This window comes from Onthophagus taurus, chromosome 2 (assembly GCF_036711975.1).
Source record: "Onthophagus taurus isolate NC chromosome 2, IU_Otau_3.0, whole genome shotgun sequence".
Taxonomy (NCBI): domain Eukaryota; kingdom Metazoa; phylum Arthropoda; class Insecta; order Coleoptera; family Scarabaeidae; genus Onthophagus; species Onthophagus taurus.
This window is the reverse complement of record NC_091967.1, coordinates 9,300,346-9,323,075: the sequence shown is the minus strand read 5'-3', so window position 1 is coordinate 9,323,075 and position 22,730 is coordinate 9,300,346. Positions and strand designations below refer to the sequence as shown.

General features: G+C 32.0%; 1 protein-coding gene across 5 annotated transcripts in view; it reads left to right on the top strand.

Annotated features, from left to right (window-relative positions):
- The window catches only part of LOC111427293 (TOX high mobility group box family member 4-like), a 103,873-nt gene that overhangs the window by 69,478 nt on the left and 11,665 nt on the right, over positions 1 to 22,730 (top strand). For 4 of the 5 annotated variants that reach the window (XM_071194127.1, XM_071194126.1, XM_071194125.1 and 1 more), the window contains 2 exons: positions 5,675 to 5,717; positions 19,498 to 19,578. In XM_071194127.1, coding sequence (XP_071050228.1) covers positions 19,567 to 19,578 — 12 coding nt within the window. In that variant the 5' untranslated portion in view covers positions 5,675 to 5,717; positions 19,498 to 19,566. The remainder of the gene's footprint in view (positions 1 to 5,674; positions 5,718 to 19,497; positions 19,579 to 22,730) is intronic. The other variant, XM_023062354.2, reaches the window with a different exon arrangement.

The window sequence follows — 22,730 nt, the reverse complement described above, 5'->3', positions numbered from 1 at the left end:
CCTACATTTCCCCGGATTTTCTATTATATGCATTCCTAATTTCTTTCGCAGCAAGAACTATTTGTTAGGGTTAAGTATACACCATACTTGATAGGAATGATGATTATAACATAATAAGAAAAATCGTGATGATGCTCTATTGGAGTACATATAATTGAATTAACTTAGCAACAGAACTACCATCTTTGTTGATGTGCTGGCGATGGGTCAATAACGGTTTTCCTCAATGTTGGTAAATTCTTCAAATCACTTGAGAGACTGATGTTCATAACTGTATTGCAACTAAATGGTTGAAAGGTCATACAGGAAATAAGAGCCATGGTCATTGCTATTGTATTATCTCATATTGTGATTTTCTCTGCTAATCTAATTCTACGTTAACCAAATGCAGATACCCAGATTCTAAGTAGATTAAGAGATGTATTATTTCAGAAAACTTTTCAATTATATCTGAATTTCCAAAATAATAAAAATAAGATAAAATAACAGTTATTATTTTTAGTTTTGAATATTAAATGTAATACATGCTGTTCATGGTGGAGTGCAACGTATTATTGTTACGTCAATTATAAAACAATCGTGCACGTGTGCAGGTGCATGTTATATTGAAATTTGTCACGTAACATGTAATATTCAGGACTATCCGCCGATTATTCCGACAATCAAATGTCACATTCTCCCTCGCCATGCCGCGTCATACAGCTTGCATTTACGTCAACCCGCATCGTAATCAACGGTAGGATTATTACTACAAAGAAAGGGGAGGGGAGAATACTATATTGGTTATGACAGCGATTAAATTGGAAAATTGATTTGAATTACTCCGTTCTTATTGCTTGTTATGTACTAGAAATTGCCTTTTAAAGTTTTCTTAGAAAAAATTAAACGAATATTTAATATTTATTCGTTCTTAGAAAAATTTTAGTTGTAACATTTTAAAAGAGTTTTTAGATGATTTTATCTTTCGTTTCTTTTTTTGCTTCCTTTGTAAATGTCATCTTCTGAGTGATGCAGGTTATTATTATGTATGATGGGAGATAATAACATTGTAATGTTTCGAGTTGTTCCTTTTATATCTTTAAATCTACACACATAAAAAGCTTTAGATGTATTATTTTGATTAAGATTAAATTTGATAAAATAATAAAACTTATTTGCTGTTTAGAAAAACTGTTTAAAGTATATTTCTTAGTTTTTTTAATACAAAATCGGCTTTTTTTTAATAATTAAATACGGATGTTAAGTGTTATTGCTCTAGAAGGAGCGGTTAGGACATAAAACGAATTGACTCGTACAAAAATCCGGATAATGAATGGATACGTCTGGGATAACATTACAAGAATTTTAATGGCCCTTGTTTGTTTTACAGTGACAAGTTTTTCTGGACTGTAGGGAATGTAAGCCTTTTAAAAAATCCTCTCTCATAAAATATGCGGGACGATCGTTCGGAAACGTTTTACAAACGCATTCAGTGACATAATTAATTTTACGATTTTATTTAACAATCGGTTAGGTTTGATTAGCCTCCCCCTTTTCCGAATAGTTGTTTCATTTAAATTAAAAACCATAAATTTGTAGTAATTAACTTGCATTCTTTTATTTAAATAAAAATTGCTTCGTTTCATTTATCGCGGGAAATTAATTAAAGTCGACGTCGATTAATTCCGCGGTTCGGAGAAACTTATTCCTTTTTTCCTGTGACTATAAATGAAATAATGAGATTTTTATCAACGCGTCTGTGCGTGACGTTTCTTTATTTACCTCGCTTTTATATCCCACTGATTGTACTATACTACTTCGTTTAATGGAAAAGATGACGAAAAAAATCCATTTTCGTCTCTTTTCTTCTTCGAGCTAACTATAAAAAAATCATTGAAAATTAATCGATTTTAAGATTTATTTTACAAGAAACTTACATATGAGGAAATAATCTCATGTAATACCTATTAATTTAATACATCAGCGTTTCTTCGTGAAAGTAATCGAGTAGAGAAAAAGCGTCTTCCGTATTCCAAAGATATTTTCTCCTCGACTTGCACCCGCTTCGGATATTGTTGTATCGTTCCTTTTTATCCCATCTATAGAATAAAAGCTTCGGTGCAACGATAGTGGAATGGAGCATAATCCATTTATTCCATGTACGTCCTGATGTATTACTTCGATTATACCAAATGGGTTGTTTTTGATTTATACGATTTAATACACGACGTGGTCCAAACGTGGATTTCGTTTATATCCCACCATTCAGGTCAGCGTTTCGTAGTTATTAGTTTAAATCAATTTAATTGGTGCACGCATTGTTGATGTTGTTGTTGTTCCGTAACCTCTTGAGCAACAATAGTTGTTGTTGAGGGGTCACAATAGCCTCGTGTTCGCATCTACCTTTCAATTCACAAATAAAGGACCTACACTGTTGATATACGCGATGCTATACTGTGCGAAGGGAAAACAAAGGGGTCCTCTTTGATTTACGGCTGCGAAATTCAATAAAGATTGTTTTATAAAATATAAAAATCGGCTTGACGTATACTTTCTTTCGTGATAAATCGGTTTATTTCTAAAGTGTGCTCCAGAAACGGGCAGATACACAAAAGTTGATTTACGCGCTCGTGATTTATCGCGAAGAAAACACACCACTTACTCTTGGAATCCTCGATATTACGACGTTTTACGCTCGGGATGGGGAAAATTTATTATTGGACGGTTGTGTCTTGATGTGTATACCAAGAATGACGTACTACGATGTCATATTTATCTACAAGAAAATATTTCAGAAAATTCTGAAAAGTGTATAAGAAATTGTTCATCAGATTACACAAGTTAAATGATGGTTGTTAAGAAGAACGATCTAGAACAGTTAGTATTCTAGACAGAAAGATATATCAGGTAAATAACAAACCTTTCCTAGTAATAGGGAATCAAATGGACCGATGAAACTATTTTAAACGCTAAGATACTCATCACTAATAATTGTTTTAACAATGTTCCTTAATGAATTTTCTTCTGAAAAAAATATGCTTATTAACATACTATGTTGAAGATTATTAAAGTTATTATGCTAAACGTTGTTATTATTTTTTTTATAAAAGAAAATTTATTCAATATCCTAAACAACCGAGCAAATTTATTATGTATTCGAATATTATGCAAATAGTAACAATTCGAAACACAATTTTGTGGATCGTAACCACTTAGAGAAGGTCGAAGCCACCCCCCAAAGGGACAGTGAAACACGGTGGAGTCCGAACCGCATCGCTTCAGTCCATAAGGACTCTTTTGCCGTTCGAAGCGGTTTACAATGAACTCGGCCGGCCCACAATTATTTTTTTATGTCGTGTGAATACTATGATTACATCTTGTAATAAGTACTTGCGGGCCCACAATAGAGAATGGAATTTAAATCATATCCTTCGAAGGTTTTGAAAATTAACGTAATTGGTAGGAGGGTTCGGTCCGGCACCGAGATGGGGTGATTGCCACTTTTATTTATGAAACGAGATGCACAAGCAGATTGTAATTACATCTTCCGTTTTTTAATTTAACTCTTTTTTTTATCTTTTTAGTTTTTATCGCTCAAACAAAAAATGAATTGTCTATTCATTAAAACTCTTTATTCATTAATTAAAATTCTATGTATAAAAATTCTCATAAAAGGGCAAAATTTTAATTACATACCATTTTGACTTTATAATTCGATGGATCAATATTTGTGACAGGTTAATAATCGATAGATTGGAGTTAGCAAATGTCGAGCGCTGCATGATACAGCAATATATCTTGTTAGGTCATTGTTAAATGGTTCTATTAATATAATAAAAGGATGATTCGACCAATTTTGAGTAGAACTAACATTACAATTCCAATTTCCATTTAATAACTCTGAAAGGAATAATCGAAAAGTTAGAAAGGAAATTCAAAGAACCATTAAAAAACTGAAATTATTTTTTCTTTGAAAACTAGTGGATTGCTAAACCCCAACAAACTACGTTATCCAGTCAAGAATAGTTTGTGTTGGTTGGTGGAATTGAACATATAACGTTAAAGACCACATAGTATAAAATAGACTGCTACTATAAAATTATTGTATCTTCAGCTAGATAGCGGATTAATCTAAGTATCTAAGTAAGATATGGTATCCTGGTATTGTGGCAGGACATCTGGTTGCAACCCTAACTGAATCATCATATAAATAGAATGATACATGAACCTACACCATATACGAAAGTAAAAATTTCTTTTCTATTTTCACAAAGATTGAGGACTTATTTCTTGAAAAAACAATACGACATATAACCAAACCTTTTCATGGCTATTGAATTGGTATTATTTAATAACTAGTTTGAGAGAAGCGCAACCACTTTTCTGAACATTTGAGATCATCTAGTAACTATACATATCTCCATAGAAAATAATCTAGAAGTATGATACTTCACGATAGTGGAATGCACAAGCCTACAGTGCTCATCGAACTTTTTCTGCAATTAGGTTTTCCAGTTCTCTTCCATTATTGCCATCAAACTCAGTTCTTTATTGATTATGACACAAAATTTTGATCAAAACAATTTTGTTTCCGGACCACACATCAAAAGTTTGGACGTCTTGGACGTTTCTAAGCCAAGATCTTTTTTTTTGCAAAATCTTCCATAGATACAACAATTGGACACAACTCAATTTTTAGGCACGGTGGTGAATACAGTTATTCAGGCGGTTGTATATTTCTGTTGAACTAAAAGTAGAAGCAACCCTAGAACTAACACAAGACCTAAAACTAGAATCATTCAGTTTTAGCCGTCTTGAGAGACGTGCGGCTAAACCCGAATATTTCTAGTTCTAACTCTAGTGTTAGTTCTAGTTCTAATTGTTATTCAACGTTAGATTATGGTATATTTTTATTAAACGAAAAGTAGAACTAACACTAGACCTAGAACCAGAAACATTCGGATTTATCGTACCGTAATTATAACTAACATAATTGATTTTTCTTATTTGAAACTGATTTCAAGTTGTTCCCTCGAATTCGGAACCGTTCCAGAATAGTTCTGGCAACAGAACCCAAACGAAGCCATTAACTTCCATTACAACTATTTTTTATACATTTTTTTTACACTTTGCCATTGACGTATCTTGGTAATTGAAACTTGCGCAACAACAGCTATAACAATAATTCATCTCCATCATTATTTCCTGCATAAATATAAACCGGGAACTTTCTCCATGAAAATTCTTTCCTCTTTGTACCGGAACGAATTCCGGACGGGAATGCATTATTCAAATTTATCGAATACTCCAAGTTTCGCAAAGAATAATTTACAAAGTTTCGGGATGGCATTAATTTTCATATTTCAGAACCTCGCTCTTGTTTTCTCTTTGTTTCTCTCTCTCTCTCTCTCTCTCTCCTTCTCTCTTTCTCTCGCTCACTTCCATTATATATTTTTTTGCACTTTTTTACTCGTTACTTGCGCAACTCACTTTGGCGCAAGTGGAGGGAGAAAACCAAAAAAAAAAATAATAAAATGTGGGGGAAATGACGTAGGAACACGTCGATAACGTGTTCGGGCAACCATAAAATTGACTTTTTTAATAGTTGCTTTACGTCCAATCTTAATTCAGTTTTATTTCTTTTCTTTTATAGGTTTTTATTGTATTTTTACTAACGAAAATTTATTTTTTACAGGTAAGGAAGTCCATCTAAGAAGTTAAGAACGTTAAATTGAACGGTAAGAACCTAAAAAGATATTAAAAAAAAATAATGTTCAATTAAAAATTTAATTACTTTTATGGTGGGGGTATTTCTTTTGTTTATGCAAAGCGTTTTTTTTCGCATTGATCACCCCTTACAACTTATTCCTATAATATAAAGTTGTGTATCTAACTGTTCCTCAGATCTAAATCTCCGTTTTAGTTTTATTACCACATTTACTTTGCCCTGTGTACCAGAGCATAACGAATTACCAGGTATTTCCTGTAGCATTACTTTTGTATAATGCTCCATTGTTGTTAGCTATATACGATATCGTGTGACCATTGTGGGAAAGATAACAATAAATGAATATTAATAAATTTTGAAAAAAAAAAATAGATTATCCACTTACTTTGTAATTTCCATTATTTTTATTTCAAGCTATTGTAGTTTCAACTCAACTATTTAAAAATACACAATGAATTCGAAACACGCACAACTCTTTAAGTTGAAATTCCCTCGTGACGTAATCTAAAGTCCGAATTGGGAACATTAGTACATTACGAATTGGTCGCTTAAAATGGACATGTCCAATCAAACTGCGGGAGAGACAACTTGCTTCATCCCGGTCGAGATTTGAATTGGAAAGTACAGTCTTGATAGGTATAAATTTTATATTGACATTTATTTGACCATTATTTAGAAACCTGCAGCTCGTTGCAAATAAATGTTAGCATTTTAAATTAGAAGTCGTATTTTTTTTTTGATTCGTTTTTGCCACAAACGTGAATGAGTTAGCAATGAGCAAAGTTAATGTTTATTTATGTAAGTCGAGGCTAATACATCCTAGTTTCTATTTTTTTAAACTAAAACGACTTTCACAAAAATTAATTGATATACAATGAGGTTATTATTTATATTTATACAATTAAGGATTATTTATGGCCTCCCTTATGAATATTTAGCGATCGGTTAAGTAAGAATAATAACTTGTTTAGCGTGTCTTGTGTAATCTATACCATCGATCGGATCGATCAGATAGAATAGAGATGTAAAAATAACGTCATAATCGAATGCGGAGGCGTACGTATAACAGAAAATACCAATTAAGAGAACACATAAAAGCATTCTGAACAAAACCCAGAGAGTTGTTTGACTTTTAATTTAATCGGATACGAAATTGAAACCATGGAATCAATACTTCAACCTATATACCTCATCATTTTTCAATTAATCTCAAAATGGAAATAACAAAAATCAGATAAAAATATTGAACATTAATCATAATTGAATAAATAAACAAATTTTTTTTAAACGTAAATTAGTTTCAGAAATTATCCGTTTCTATACTCATAATAACATGCATTAAACGATTCTATGTAATCGTTTTTCTTTGTCCATAAGCGTTTATTGTGCAAATAACAAACTTGAATTCTAGATAATTCCACATCGTGACGAAGTGTACCATCATCAATAGACTTTTAATGAGCGAATTACATATCATTAAAGAAGAACCAGCGTAAAATAACACAGCACGCAACTCATCGAAGCTATGAAAAAGGGCATTCATTAAAATTTCGCTACAATGAATACGAAAAGGTTTAAAAACACATCTCTATATGTATTGCAATTTTGCCTTATAGGGGCGTGAACAAAACGAATGGTACATATGTGCAATATCTCTACATACTAGGTACCAATTATCATTAACAATGGTCTTTATGAACATTTCTATCGTATTCGAAAAAGTCTGTCTCTTTGTACACGTGTTCCAAAACATTTTTTAATCACCAAACTAGGCCAAATACAACAGATAGAGATATATTAAATAAGTTGCTTAATTTAGTGCACAACTGTTTCGGTGGAAAAGTGGGTAGAGAAACGAAGTCGGAACTCGCTTCGGATTTAATTAAAAAGTTGGAATTAGTTTTTGTTGTAATTCAGCATTTTTAAATTTTTCCACGTTCCTTCGTTTATGATCAAACTTTGCTCGCTTAATTAAATGCGATAAGATGGAAATTAAATTGCCCGCAATAACTGTGAATTATACTCAGGGTCGTTTTTATAAATAGGCCTTTTGTAATTTTCATAATGAATACCGATCTCATTTTGAAATTATCTTTAATACCTTTTTACCTATTTCATTTATAATTAAAATGACAATAAAAACAGATTTATTTTTATATCCACTTTTTGGTTTGAGTATAAGATATAAAAAAAATTCACAAACTTTTACAATTTGAGATTTTCCCACTAAAATATGGTAAATACCAACACAAACCCAATCCTCATTGAATATTCATAAACAAACAGAACGTCACCTAAAATCTATTTCATTGGCGCGCATATTATTCGTGTGGTGTTCATAAGTGTTAGTATGAAAGCAAAACATTTAACTTGTATATGAAAAATATATATTTCGATAATAATCAATACTAAATTAATTTAAACATTTAACAGCTGCTTATTAACCCACGTATTTGAAAAGACGCAATATTATTTTAATACTTGATTGGGGAAACAGAATTATTGTTGAAATTATTACAGTATTAAGCTCTAAAATTTTGCAATGTGACATGTATTCTTGTTTTTCCGCAGAATTTCTTGTCACAGCTTCTTGTTAGTTTTATGTGTTCTTCTCTTTTTGTCTAAAACCTGTGCAACCAACTTTTGCAACCAAAAGTTCAAAATGCTAGCAGCATTAGTAGTAAGAAGAACTTTATAATTAGACGCTTTTCTCCTTGCCGTTTATATTTCTGACAATGTTTTTGTCAGAATAGTTGATTACCAACAAGCGAAAGTTTTAAGAGAGAAAGTTGAAACTGTCTGCCTAACTTTGATCTTCACCGTACCTATTTACTTCCTTAGAGATTCATGGCTGGGTGTCTTTGCGTAATCCAATGTTTTTCTTGAAGCTCTTCATTCTCACTTGTGTGTTTTATATATCCACACAAATAATCCAATATTGTTCGTCATGTTTGAGTAATTAAATAGCCGTTTTCACGTATTCGAGTAAATGAGCTACTAGAGCATTTGCTTAGAGTTATCGAGAAAGAACTTCCAATCTGCTGCATTATGCGACGTCACACCTAGTTTTTGAGAAGACCTAGAAAGCTCTTCTGGTGAAATTATTACCTACTAAAAAAATCACAAAGCGCCTCGAGGTTAATATTTAATAGAGTTTCTCATAAAGCCCTAAATCAAGCACTACATCACTCGATTTAGGTAAATTATATTTTTGAGAAATCAGAATCTATTATAGAATATCCAAGATCATTTCCATTGCTTTCATATTCAAAAACCTAGACCATTTCGTCAAACCATGAGAAATCTAAAGCACCATGGTATGGTGCTTGATTTTCCGCTCATGCTCAATTGAACTGTTCCATTATTAATTAAATTTGTGGTCTACTCAAACTACTCTACTGGTATAGAACATGATAACAGGTTTTCAGTCAATATTGTGATCGTGGACAAAATTATTATGAAGTAGAAATGCCTCAACTGCAGTTGTTGGTGTGGATAGCGGTTTTTAAGATAACAAATCTTCTTGTATGCAGCATATAGCACATAGAGGTTTTCATGTACGCCAAAGTTCGTTAGGACCAATGATTTCTCTTGCAATTGCGAGAGCTCCACACCGAACCTCAGTTTAGAGACATATCATATAAGACATATCACTCCAGTCCTTCGGAGGACTCGTTAAACCGTCGGTTGCAACAACGTGTTAAAAATGTCTGGGCTGCAGCCTTTTTTACAGTACATTTTTAGAATACTTTTACAATTAAATAATACTATTTAGCCTGTATTCAACCAAACGCCCAGGCAAGTAATTTAGAAATCTCAGACTTTCTAAGAGTTGTACATAATACATCGCCTTATATTTTTGATACTCTGTGGAGTACGAGCACCTCTTGGTCATTTTATCGGCTTCTGTTGCATATCATCGCTTTTGTAAAACATTCTTTTGTAAAAATAAAGCTTCTTAAAGACAGCTCTTTAATATTTCACTTCTGTACTGCGATTTCATAACATCATTGAAAATTTATTCCAAAAATTGTTGCAGCACTCCAATTTCCTTTTGAAATTGGAAATACTAGCTCTGTATGGTCTGTGTATGTTTAAAATTTTCTTTCATATTTGATTATACCACATAGATAAATTTGATGTTCAAAGTGTATTGTAATGAAGATTCAGTGCTATTTCTCTATTGTCTAAGTGCTTTTTTATTAACCGATGATAGATTAATTAATCGATATTTCAGGTCAGCCTTTCACCCTAGTTTGAGAATTAAAACAGCTTTCACTTCTCCTTAAGTATATAAGGACATATATACATGCTAATAGCAGCATCACTCTAATGACATCAGTATCGACACCGAGTTAATTATAAATTATATTTCAAAAATTCTTATTACAAATTCTTAAACTGTCCAATTTAAATCTCAAAACATAATTAATTTTACGCAATAATAACCATGTTATAGCACAATTCAGTCGGATATAGAATCAAGTTTATGTAAGCTTCTTACCAAATGGGTTTGTGCAGTGAAACGATACAGATTACTTAGAGTGGTATCTGATTTACTCCGTATAAATGAAATAGTAGAATCATAAAGTGCTCCACTACTTACGCGAATAAAGATACATTCGCGGAACTTTCACGCGGAAATAATAACGATAATTATTCGTACTAATTTATGGATATTCTGCGTCGTTTTGATAAAAAAAAAATAATAATAACCAGCTCTCACTTTAGTTTAACGGCCGTTTTTAGTGCCCTGTTTTAAGCAAACAAAACTCATAGAATGCCATTAAATGTAACGATTACGGTCTGACTATTAACATTTTTATCATATTTAGGCCATGACGTCGTCGGTTTGTTTAAGTTTAAAAAAGAATTTTTATTTGTATTATTACGAAATAATGAACAGAAAAATGAAATAAACGTTCAAAATAACACATATTTTTATTCATTTTTAACTCTTTTTTTATAATTATACATTTGTTTTTTTTTTTCATGATTGTTTCAAGGTTAAAACATAACTAACAGTAATTAAAACAGGCGTAATTTTTTATTTTTAATTAAGACGATCTATACAACGACCAAGGAATTTAAAAACATTTTGATGTTTATCGTTTATATTTCCGTTGTTAATTCTTAGAAATTGTGTACATCTGGCGTTTTTAACAGACGGTTGTAATAAAAATCTACTTGGAAATAGAAGTAATTCAAACAATTTTACGGCACTCCTACTAAAATATATAACATCTGTTTTTCATTTTGAATCCGAGTTTTGTAATCAACAAATTATCGTAAAGAGCAAAGTTTTAATTAAAATTTTTATGTATACAATTATAATTAATAGCCAAGTTTTGTGTTCAACGTGAATAGAAAGGAAGCGATAGAAATTCAATTAAAACTAAAATACAAAGTTCGTTTAATCATGTTTCGAGAAGGTAAACACAAACGTTTAGCGAGATCGAATTTGTTGAGAAGCACGCAAAGTTAGTATAGGTACCTTGGAGAGATGGTAGGGATGCATGTTTATCTAGTAGACACACAGAACTTGTCCCTTTCAACCAATCTAACAATTGCAATCCGTACAAATAGGCATAATTTAACTTTATCTGACATTAACATCCATTTAAGGAAACTAAAGGGATTAGAATAGTTATTATTTTAGTATTAATTTGAATTAGCCTTAATCATTACAAGATTTAATTTTGCATAAATAAGGCGATAAATCAATTAATTCAAGTTAGTCATTCAAATGATTCATACAATAAAGTTTTTTTTATTGCTTTGATACTCTATTGTAACCTTCTATATATTTTAAACATATTTCTTGTATAATTTCACCTTGACATTTTCAATTACGACTACGGCGCCAAATGAAACTTAAAATTCTGGTATGAAAAATATCCGCATCAAGAGAAAATCTATTCGCGAATTGTAAAAGTATTTTTTTTGTTGATTCTTATCGATGACACTTAATGACCGTAGTTAATCCTTGCTGCAAGTTGTTTATTTGTTGTAAAATCGGTGAAAGTTAAATAAATATTTTCTCTTCAATTCAACAAGATCTCATCTAAAATGAAACTTAACATACTTTCTACAATTTGTGTGTCGAGTACGTGAATTTATTCTGGTATGTTCTTTTTTTAGAATAAATAATCTTGACAGTAATCATTCTTTACATTAAACTTTATATCTTTTTATTTTATATTCTTAATTGTATACATTAATACATTAAACTTTTTTATGGTTTAACTCGTACATTATGATTCTTTTTTAAATTTGTTATGTAATACACAACATCACCGGATGTATATAATTTAGCTACAAACGATTGAGTTTAAGATGGTCGAAGGTCAAATGTCATCCAAAAATAGTATCTCATAATAGTTTTCTTTCTAATTTAACGATATAATACTAATTAAAATTTAATTAACTTTACTCAACGCTAATTGGGACTTGTCTACGCTAATGCAGGGCACTAATAAATTTAATTGATAATTAAAACTTTCTAGAATACGTAGGATGTTAGTACGGAGTTTCTTTTGTTGGGACTAGGAATGAGGTAGATACAATGTAATGTGACTGGGACGGCCTTGGTTTTATTTAAAACGGAACAAAAACTCGCTTAAATGTGCCGTCATAATATGCTCATATATGCAACGGACGTATGTATCCGTAGCCTAAGGGTCAATCTTGTTTAACGACTGAATAATTCACACGACCTTCGTTAAACTGGAATACAAAATTATTTAATACTGACCATTTATTTCATTATAATTTTACCTTATCTTTGATCGATTGAATATCTTTTTTCACAAAAAATTAACAAGTATAATTATTAGTAATTGAAATTGATTAAAAATTAAATTTAGGTCATTTTGCAACATCTTGACTTCTATTTTGGAAATGTCAGAATTTCTTTGCCACAATGTTCTTTGTAAAGTAACAACGAGTCATTTTATGATATTATTTTCTTTCTAGTGAGGATTTGAGGAAAAACATTTGTATATATTCTAGTCTCTCTTAAGCTGATAAGTTATTGGCATATCTGATTAGTGGTTCTGAAAGTTGAATATAAGCCAGACTCATTGTTTTGTATTGAATTACAAATTATATCTGCACTTGAGCCATTCATGCACATGTCACACTATAATTAATGATGCCCTAAATTCATGAGATACGACAGTGTTAATAAACTGCAGCATTACGTTAACCAGGTATAAAATTGTATTTCAAAATACGAGATAATTTCAAAATATGTGTGAAGATTAATATCTAGTAAAATTTCATTAATCAAAAGTTAGAATAAAGCCACACCATAGATGATGATACTAATTCATCAGGGAGTAGTTAAGTTCTTGAGCTATTGAAGGTTTCCAGAACTAAAATATAATTGCCAGAAATTGTAAGGATATTTAGGTTAAACTGAAGTTTTTGATCGAGTTCAATAAGAATTCAAGACTGTAATTGGATGGTTCCAGATCATTGGAGCCATGACATGATAAAATAAGAAACACCAGGTTAACACTCAGCTGTTTAAACTACAACTCCTAAAAAGTCCATTACAAACCCAACAAGTTCTAAAACAACCTAACCCAATTCAATTATGCATTGATCCAAACTTTATATTTCTAAAATTTAATCAAAAACTAATACAATTCTACCTAAACGCCTCTCAATTAAGAACCTTACAAACGTTACTCAACCTAAGCCCTGTCCAATCAATCCATACCTACCTAACTTGAATACTTCCGTAATCTGATCCTAAATTCAATACAACTCAACCTAAGCGCCACTCCACCCCTGCCCAACCTCAATACTTCCGAAATCTGATCCTAAATTCAATACAACTCAACGTAAGCACCACTCAATCAAGAACCTAACAAACACTAATCATCCTAATCAATGATGTGGAAAATCGCAACCGAACCCATCTTCTCGACCAATCTAACTCATTTTTATCATTTTCCTAACCTTATACTTTAAAATATTTGAAACCGAGTGCATAACGACCAGAATTAGTTCCAGAATCTTCTTCGTAATACAAATTCATTTTTGCGAATTAGTCAAGACTGTGATTTGTAGTGATTTTATTGTCACACATTGAACACTAAAAATATTGTTATTACACCTTGCTGTAATCCTGATACAGTAATTCTGTAAGCTGTACGGTAAATTGATTGTGCTCTTCCACAATCTCCTGGATTACCAATAATTTTGAGACAGGCAAAGATGATCAAATCATTGCTCAAATCAGGGTCTCTTTAAGAGAGAGCTTTGTGCTTAGAGGAGGCCATATCGTAAATCTGGAGAGAATAAGTAATTACATATCTTGCGTTGTCCATAACAAGCAAAATATGCAATGACTCAAATTCCTAAAAAGTATTTTTTCACAAAAGGTAAACAAATTCAATTGTTCAAGCAACTTCTCAAGTCCTGTTGGATCACGTCACATTTACCCTAGTTATCTGGCCTTCTCGGAATTTTCAGAATCTATAAGCTTCTTGAAGTTGTCGATGAATTATCTTTGTATCAAATCTTGCTACTCCACCGTGGATATAATAACAATGAGATCGGTGAAAGTTATTGCCTAAAGAGTCATATTTGAAGAATATTTATTGTGTAAAATTTTGTAATCCATATAAAAATTATCACAAATAACACGAACGATAACACCTTCACACTAATAATTAAAATAGTAGATTTCTTTTAAGTATAATGTCGTTGTAAATAAACTCGATTTCTCACGTGCTGTCTAAATAGAAGAAGAGAATTAAAATAGTTGTATATATATATCCCAGCGACAATAGGACGTATACTTCTGACAGTCTAGTAATATGACAAGATAAGCGATGCGCTCGTATCTCACAATTCATTGTCCAATTCTCTTTTTGCAAGCAACGTTCGTTGGGGTAGCTAGAAAGAGAGCGCTGGATATCGATTTTGTCTGAAACGTTTTCTGAAAAGTACACCTAACGCTTTTAGCGGGATATGTTGCCGGTATATTTCAAACAACAAATGAGTTTGTTTTTTTTTATTCTGTAGATGCGATTCTCCGAGCCATCGCAAAACATGATATTCTCATAGCCAGACGTCCGGCAATAAAATAAAATTAAATGGTATATAGGGGAGGAATATTCTCCGGATGCCGTGTTATTGTGAGTCGAAGAGATTTATGTTTCGTGTAATGGGCGCATCAATCATAAATAGCAATCGTGGAAACGTTAAGTTTGTCCGCCCCGCAAAGTTAGTCGCAAACTATTAAACCTACTACATAATATAATGCCATTTGTACGTTGATTAACTGGACTGTTTTATATCAAAAAAACTTAATTTAAACTTATATAACACAAACATCTTCTTCAAATATGACCGAATAAACAATGAGATATAAAATTTAAAATGTTGTATACACAGTAAATATTTACAACTTAAAAAGATTAGATTATGATTACAAAATAGGCACGTGAGATTTGCTGGAGTAATAATACAGTTTAAGATAAAAATTGTAGGACGTTTTCATTTCCCGAATGCGATAAATCACTGAACAAGGATAATAAAAGATGAGTTAATTCTCATCTCTTTTATTTGGCTCATTCCACCGAAGAGCCAAAGTACTATTATCAATTTTTCATTTCGAAGTCATAACGAAAACACAAAGGGCCCGCGTTTTTTTCCGGACGTGGTAATAAATTCCAAAACAATGTCCCTCCCCCAACCGACGTCTACGATATAATAAAAACAAAGCCTCATTTTTTGTTTGTTTTATTTAGACATTTTTTTTAATTTTTGCCCTGCTGCTGCTGCTGCTGCTTTGCGAGCTGAACATAAAAGTTGCTGGTGGCAGGTTCGTTTGAACCGATAAGGGGGCCAAAACGGTTATTAATTACGTGGGAGTTGGTAATTTTCTATGAAAATGTAACGTTTTATTAATGAAAATTGAAATATTTTTATGACATAAAAAAAGTTTAAAACACAAAATAGGTTTATTGAGTGCTACAGAAAACAATCAACTCAGAATAAGGTTAATCTATTTTTTTTAGTATGTATTTTGTATGTTAGATATAGTGATGACAATTTTAACACATTGAACTAAAATTAGAACTAACAAATAAAAACAAAAACTTTCTAGTTATAGGTCTAGTGTTAGATCTAGTTTTAGTTCAATAAAAATATACAACTAAATAATAACTAAAACTAGAACTAACACTAGTACTGAAACTAACACTAGACCTTAAACTAGAATCATTCGGGTTTAGCCATGCGTCTCTTAAGACGGCTAAACCCGAATGTTTCTAGTTCTAGATCTAGTGTTAGTTCTAGTTTTAATTGTTATTCAGCGCTAAATTCTTCTATATTTTTTTCTTTTGTCTAAATTTTACACACTTTTTGAATAAGTTAGTCTTAATATCTTAAAATACCATTTGATATGAAGGCCAATAATGTATAATTCATAAAGAAACTTGGTATAGGATATTTGGATATCGTTATGGTTTAACGATGATGACGTATGCATACATAGTGAACACCCTGCATTTGTACCAGAGTGAAATCCGTAGTGATTCGGGCCACAAAACAGTAATAACGCGCTACACTTGCCTCGGCAAATTGTGTTTGCCTTTCTCCCCGTACTCCGCCAAACACAATGAACTATGACGGCACGGACAATTCCATATTAGTCGGCAACCATTTTACGAAAATTGCAACATCCTCATGAATTACAATAACTTCTTCTCACGTATTATATAGACTATATAGAGCAAGCATTAAATAAATGTTCTGGCATTCTTAAGGACACCTTGTATCACTAATGATTTAAACTTTATTTTACGAGCAAATAATTAGCGATTTACGACTTACAACCAAACACCATTATGGTTTAAATAGGATTTAAAAAAGTGCAAGTCAATACAATTACTGACTTATAAAGCTATTATATTAGGAAGGATTTGGATTTTCTTTTTAAAACATATTAGTTTGAAATCAATCGCAGTACTACAAAAGATTATTTTTACAAAACGAGAAACCTTTAAAGTATAAGCCCATTATAGGTATCGACCGTAGTCGATAAAACCGGGGCTATAACATTTCTAAAAGAAAACATAGTTATGTCTACTCATAAGTTTGCGATTAAAAACAAATTAGCCGTTTTGAAACGAGCAAATTATGCGTTAACTCCTATTGGTTTGTGAGTCGTTAAAGTTGTTATCCGTGGGCGACGTTTCATTCACTTTACGACCGCTCTAATCAGAAAACTCCGATACACAACGTGCACAACACGTTTTTCTGTACTATCCATCATGACTACGTTGCGTTGTCAGAACTTACGAGCAAATAGAATGACCCGAGTTCGAAAACCGGGAATCAGCTTATAGTAAACTTTATTGTTTGTGTATGTAGTAAATTTTTTTACATGTACATATTTTTCTCTTATTAATTCTCACACAAGATATGTAATAAACATTATAAACATTTAATATAAAAATTGCTATTTACTAAAACAAATCGTTTTTAGATATGGCTTAATAAATAATCGAGTCAACTTTCCCCTGTAATTTATTGTTAATACCTTTAAAGGCCACAAATAAGGAAATAATAACAATAAAGATTTATGTCACGTTATTTGTCAGATAGAATGTATTAAACACACTTACGTAGAATATAAGTTAAAACTTTACATGTTAAATCCTTGAAAACGTTATAAATCGATTAAATGCGCACTTTACGCCAAACAAAAACTATTTTCACATTAATATTGCACGGCGAACTAAATAAATCGCATCCAATGAGCCATAATAATAAGGAAAATCAAGACAAAATTTCTGCTAGTAAATTGTAACTTGTTGGGTGTACGCCAAACGCAGATATTGTGCAACTTTTTAGAACATTCCAACTGGAAACTGTATGACCCAATCAATGTTTGTTTTGATTGAGACGAGCACGTCCAACATGTGCGGCATGGAAAATTCGTGATCAGCATAATTTCAGAAATTGCATTCCCGTCCCTTTTCGTGTCGTCTAGCGGTTGGATCTTTTATAAATCTCTTCTTTGGTACGTTCAATGTCGACGTAAATAACAACGTTTCCCACGTGCTGTCTAAATCGAGAAACTTAATTTAAATTGTTGTATATTTATTGTATTTTCATAAATACTTGGTTATTTTGATATTCAGTTGAAGAAGAATCATAACTTTGTACTTCTGTATTAAGTTCTCGGATATATTTTTCTTCTTTGTAAGGATCAAAGTGACCAAATCAGAAGTTTTCCATATCTGTAAGTCATCTATTTTAGTATGAAGATATATAAAATATAAAATAAGTAGTTATACTAGACTGTTCAGATGTTAATTTTGGAATTACAAATAAAAGACTCAAAAATTCAAATTTATGTTTGCAATATTACAGAACTCATAGAATGAGGAACAACAAATATTAAATCAGATATGTGCCATGGTAAAAGATGTGCACGAGATTGATCATGAGTTGTTAAAAATACTGGAAAGGTCAAAGTGAAAGATTATGGTGTATTTGTCAAAACGTTCATCATTCTATAAAAAGATTTGATATGTGTTCAGGAGAAGATATGCAATTCACGGTTTTTATTTAATACTGTATTATATTTAGTATTCTACTGGCAATGTCTAGTGTTCCGTTAGCAATATCTTATCTTACACAATACCATCTTGTCTTTTACCAGCAGTAAATAGTTTGCTGCAAGCAGTATCTAGTCTTCCATTAATAATATTAGCCCTTCACAACACTATTCATTCTTCTGTCAGCCGTAAATAATCTGCTGAAAGACATACCTAATTTTCCATTAACACTTTTTGGTATTGTATTAGCAGTATATAAGCTTTCATTAGCAATATCTTTTCTTCTGCCAGCAGTGGAATGTTTGCTACAAACAGTATCAAGTCTTAACATAATCTTCTATTAGTAGTATTTAGTCAAAACATGCTCTAATATTTGTCTTTTGTTGTATTTTACTTCTTGCTTTTTCCTCTTCCTCGAAACGGTGTCGAACCCTAGCCTCTTTCATCTTGAGCCTCCACACCTCTTTATCTCTCGCCTCTCTCTTCTAATTCCTGCATCCCAGCACTTTTCCTGCGTCCACATAGACTGTCTTCTCCGCAGTTTTCCCTTCGGTCTTACTCTCTGCATTTTCTAACTTATTAACATTATAGGTAGCTTTCCTTCTTCTATTCTGGAAACATGCCCACCTCATTGCATCTTCTAAATTCTTATGTAATTAGATACCTCTGCTTCATTGAAGTGGACGTATTCATGACTGTATAAAATTCTCGCTTTTCTGCTCCCAGAATTCTGCTCAGAACATTCCTTTCCATTTGCATATTTTGTTCCCCTTTCACAGCCATACTTAAGGATGGATCTTCAAGATCATCAAAAACTATAGAAATAATAAATATATATGAATCCAAACTTAATCTGACCTTCTGCAAACTTTTATAATTAAAACAATCATTTTTTATCCAATTAATAGAATCTCTACAATTTCAAATTATACATATAATATATTGTTTTTATAATAATAGAAAGTAAGAATGATTAAAGTAATTGAAGAAATTACAAATAACAAGTCGAGTTCCATCTCGTTTTAATTAAAAACTTTTTTTTCGTTGGTTATGGTTGGCTGGTTACAACAAGCGTGTAGATACGTTGTATTTAACTACGCTCACCTGGTTTGTGTACTGAGTCATTCAAATGCTAATGCACGGCAATTATAATGAATAAACCGACAAACTGATTTTTAACATCGTTTATTCTTTTTGTTGCAGAGATCCGAAAACGTTGACCTATCGCTCAGTATTCCACAATCCAATTTTCAAACAAACAACGGCTACGATATGAGTGATCAGGTAAGAAAAATATTCAACTTCATAAATTTTTATGATATATTTAATCATATATTTCGTTTGTTCATCCACAAATCTTATATCATTATATGCCCTTTAATAATTCAACCGACCGTGAAACCTAAATTATCCACCATATCTTGTAATAAATGCCTGAAACGTCTCGCAAACGGCTGTTTACACGAGCAAAGTTACGATCAAAACATTCACGCTCATTACAGACCTGTCTAACGTTCAAGCATTAAACAACTTTCCTTCTCGTTTTAATTTTTTTTACCTTTTGTTCTTATCCCCGATTCGTACACGCCTTAAACAACTATAATTCACGAGAACCATCCCTAAAGTTAATTCGCACGCATTGTTTACGATAATTCAAAAACGTTCAAAGTTAATTTCCATATTTACAGGATGTTTCAAAAATTATTTTAAATAATCGCTTGATGAAACATCCTCTTTAGTACGAATCCAGTTGTAATAGTCACAAATTTTCACATTTATGTCGAAAATAACCAATACTATTTTTTTTTCTTTTTTTTTTCCAATGGATAACACACGGTATTAGCCAAAATAAACCGGAACAACGTCGATGGTGGCGCCGCACACCGTACCGAGACAAAACGGCGTATTTGTTTCAAAACGGTAAACTCTGTTAAACAAAAACGATTTCAACAGGTGGTCGAATTTTTGCCGATTGTTGATCCGCAATTTCTCCATTAACGTTAAATAAACGAATACCGTTCATGGATTGAATAAAACTTTTAATTGTCGTTTAAAATTGCTACAGGAAAAAATAGATTTATTTAGTATTTCGTTTATCTCCACAGTTCTAAAAAGATGGAATCTAATCCATCATCTAAACTCTTATTATTTGTCCTATTTCATAGTTCATAATACTACTACTGTACGTGCCTCTTGGAGTGTATAACTTGTTCCATATGGATTTACAAGAGTTGTAAGTGCGTTTAATAAAGACCACGGGTCACCTTGATTTGTACATTGACCCCGCAGCACGGTCATCGTATCAATCATCGTGGTGCACCATCCAGGAATCAACCGTTGCCCTTCTTTCTAAATTGAATCTGAGCTTTCCATTTTTTTTCCACCCGGCCGCAAAACGTTTTACATGTCTGATGGTAGACGGACATCTGAGGTTTCTTCGTGTGTGGTAATTCAATTTCATTTCGTGACTATGGGTACTTTTGACGTCTTATTAAAACCGTTGGATCATCCCATACAACAACGGCTTTTGAGCTTTTCGTGATTAATTTAATCATTTTTATGGAAAATTTAATTTTTATAATTGGTTTTAATTACGAACAACCTAATTTCTCCTCGTAATTAATTTATATATTCGATCTTTTTCACAACCTTCTCGATTTTCTTTTTTTAATTTACCAAACAAGAAATGTCAAATGTTGAAATCATTGGAATCCTTGACATATATACATATTATAGAAATTGCGATATTCTTCTACTTTACCGCGAGAGTTGCCCAGTCACTTCTTTATTGTATTTCGATACAATAAACACTTCAGATGATTTTCTATCTTTTGTATAAAATTTTATTTATCGATATTTCATTACAATAAGTAATCATAATGACCTTATTTTAGTAATTAAACGATAATTGTTGAATCAAAGATTTCTGAATATTTATGAGTACGAAAGCTTTCATGGCCAGTGTTAATTCAACTAAAGACCAGCATTAGAACTAACACTAGAACTTTCGGATTAAACAGTGCGTCTTTTGAAAAAGATTTGACGATTCGGATGCCATGTTGCAACATCTTTACTGATGGAAAAAAGGAATGGACAAACTATAAGCTTTAACTGCAAAAAATTGCTATTCCAAGACTTACTGATTAGGTGGCATGCTATAGCTGGGCCCATTAAAAAGAGAAAGGCTTTTTTAAACACTTAAGGAGAAAGAACATAAGATACCCAAAGGATCTAATAAATTGCGTTTTGTGTTTATCACAAATTGCAGAATATATCCGACGTTTAGCAGATAGCTGTGGATACTTCAAAATTTTGCTCCTGAACTTGATTGGAAAAGTGAAGTATGTGCTTTTGTGAAGCCACCAACGGCGTTTTATGTTTTCACTTTCCAAGCGATTCTTTATTAAATGAAATCAAAAAAAAAGAATGTGGCAAATCCTAGACAAATTTCTACCACAGGAATCCTAAACGCTTCTAAAGTTTGCGAGGTCGATTAGCTTTGAGAAAACAATATGGCGTTGACTGGCAGCTGACCGACTTCCTTGAGTTACAACATAATTAGTTTCCAAATGGCTTCTAAAAATAAACCGAACCAGGAACAATTTACTCTAGATGAAAATACCCTTTGAATTCAGAAAATTGCACCAAAAGACTAAATTATGTGGACGGAGAAAGATTGTACAATCAAGTTTCAAGTAAATCAAGATGTAGAAAGCATGCTCTCTTAGATACGACAAAATAGCACAAATAAATGGAGAAAAGGTCACCCTTTTGTTTAATACATTCAAAATCGTGTACCTACTATTCTAGGATCAACAAGAATTTTTCTTTGTTAGATGGCTGACAATTTACATGGAGTCACACATAAAATTATTTCCATGATTTAAGTAAATTTTTCTTAGAACCTACAAATCGTTTAACATTGCACACGTCCACTGTAACTAACAACTGGTTATGTGACGACCATGATTTTCTACATTGCGCTGAGCGCCACTCTTTTGCAACGCACTGCGCATGGTACTCCGGGAGAAAATGTAGTTTGATTTAGGTGCACGTCGCATTTCAGATGTGTTGCTTGCCATAAAGTTGTTTATTAGTTTAGTGCAAAAAGTCATTAAAATAATAAGAACCTGCTGAGAAAATGAAGTACTCATCCACTTGGTATGTAAATAAACCAAGTAATTAAAATAATTAATGGAAAAAATTTCATAAATATTTTCGAAACATGTTAATACTACATTTTTGTTTAATATATACCACAAATGTTATCAGGGATCATCATTTTGCAGATTTTCATTTGCAGGATTCTGTTTGGAATACATGTAACTCAACAATGTTCAGCAAACAGCAATACAGAAGCATTTCTAATATTGAATTTAATGTTGCGTTTTTAATCTTAAGAAGCACATTACAACATTTGGACAGCCAATGCAGCA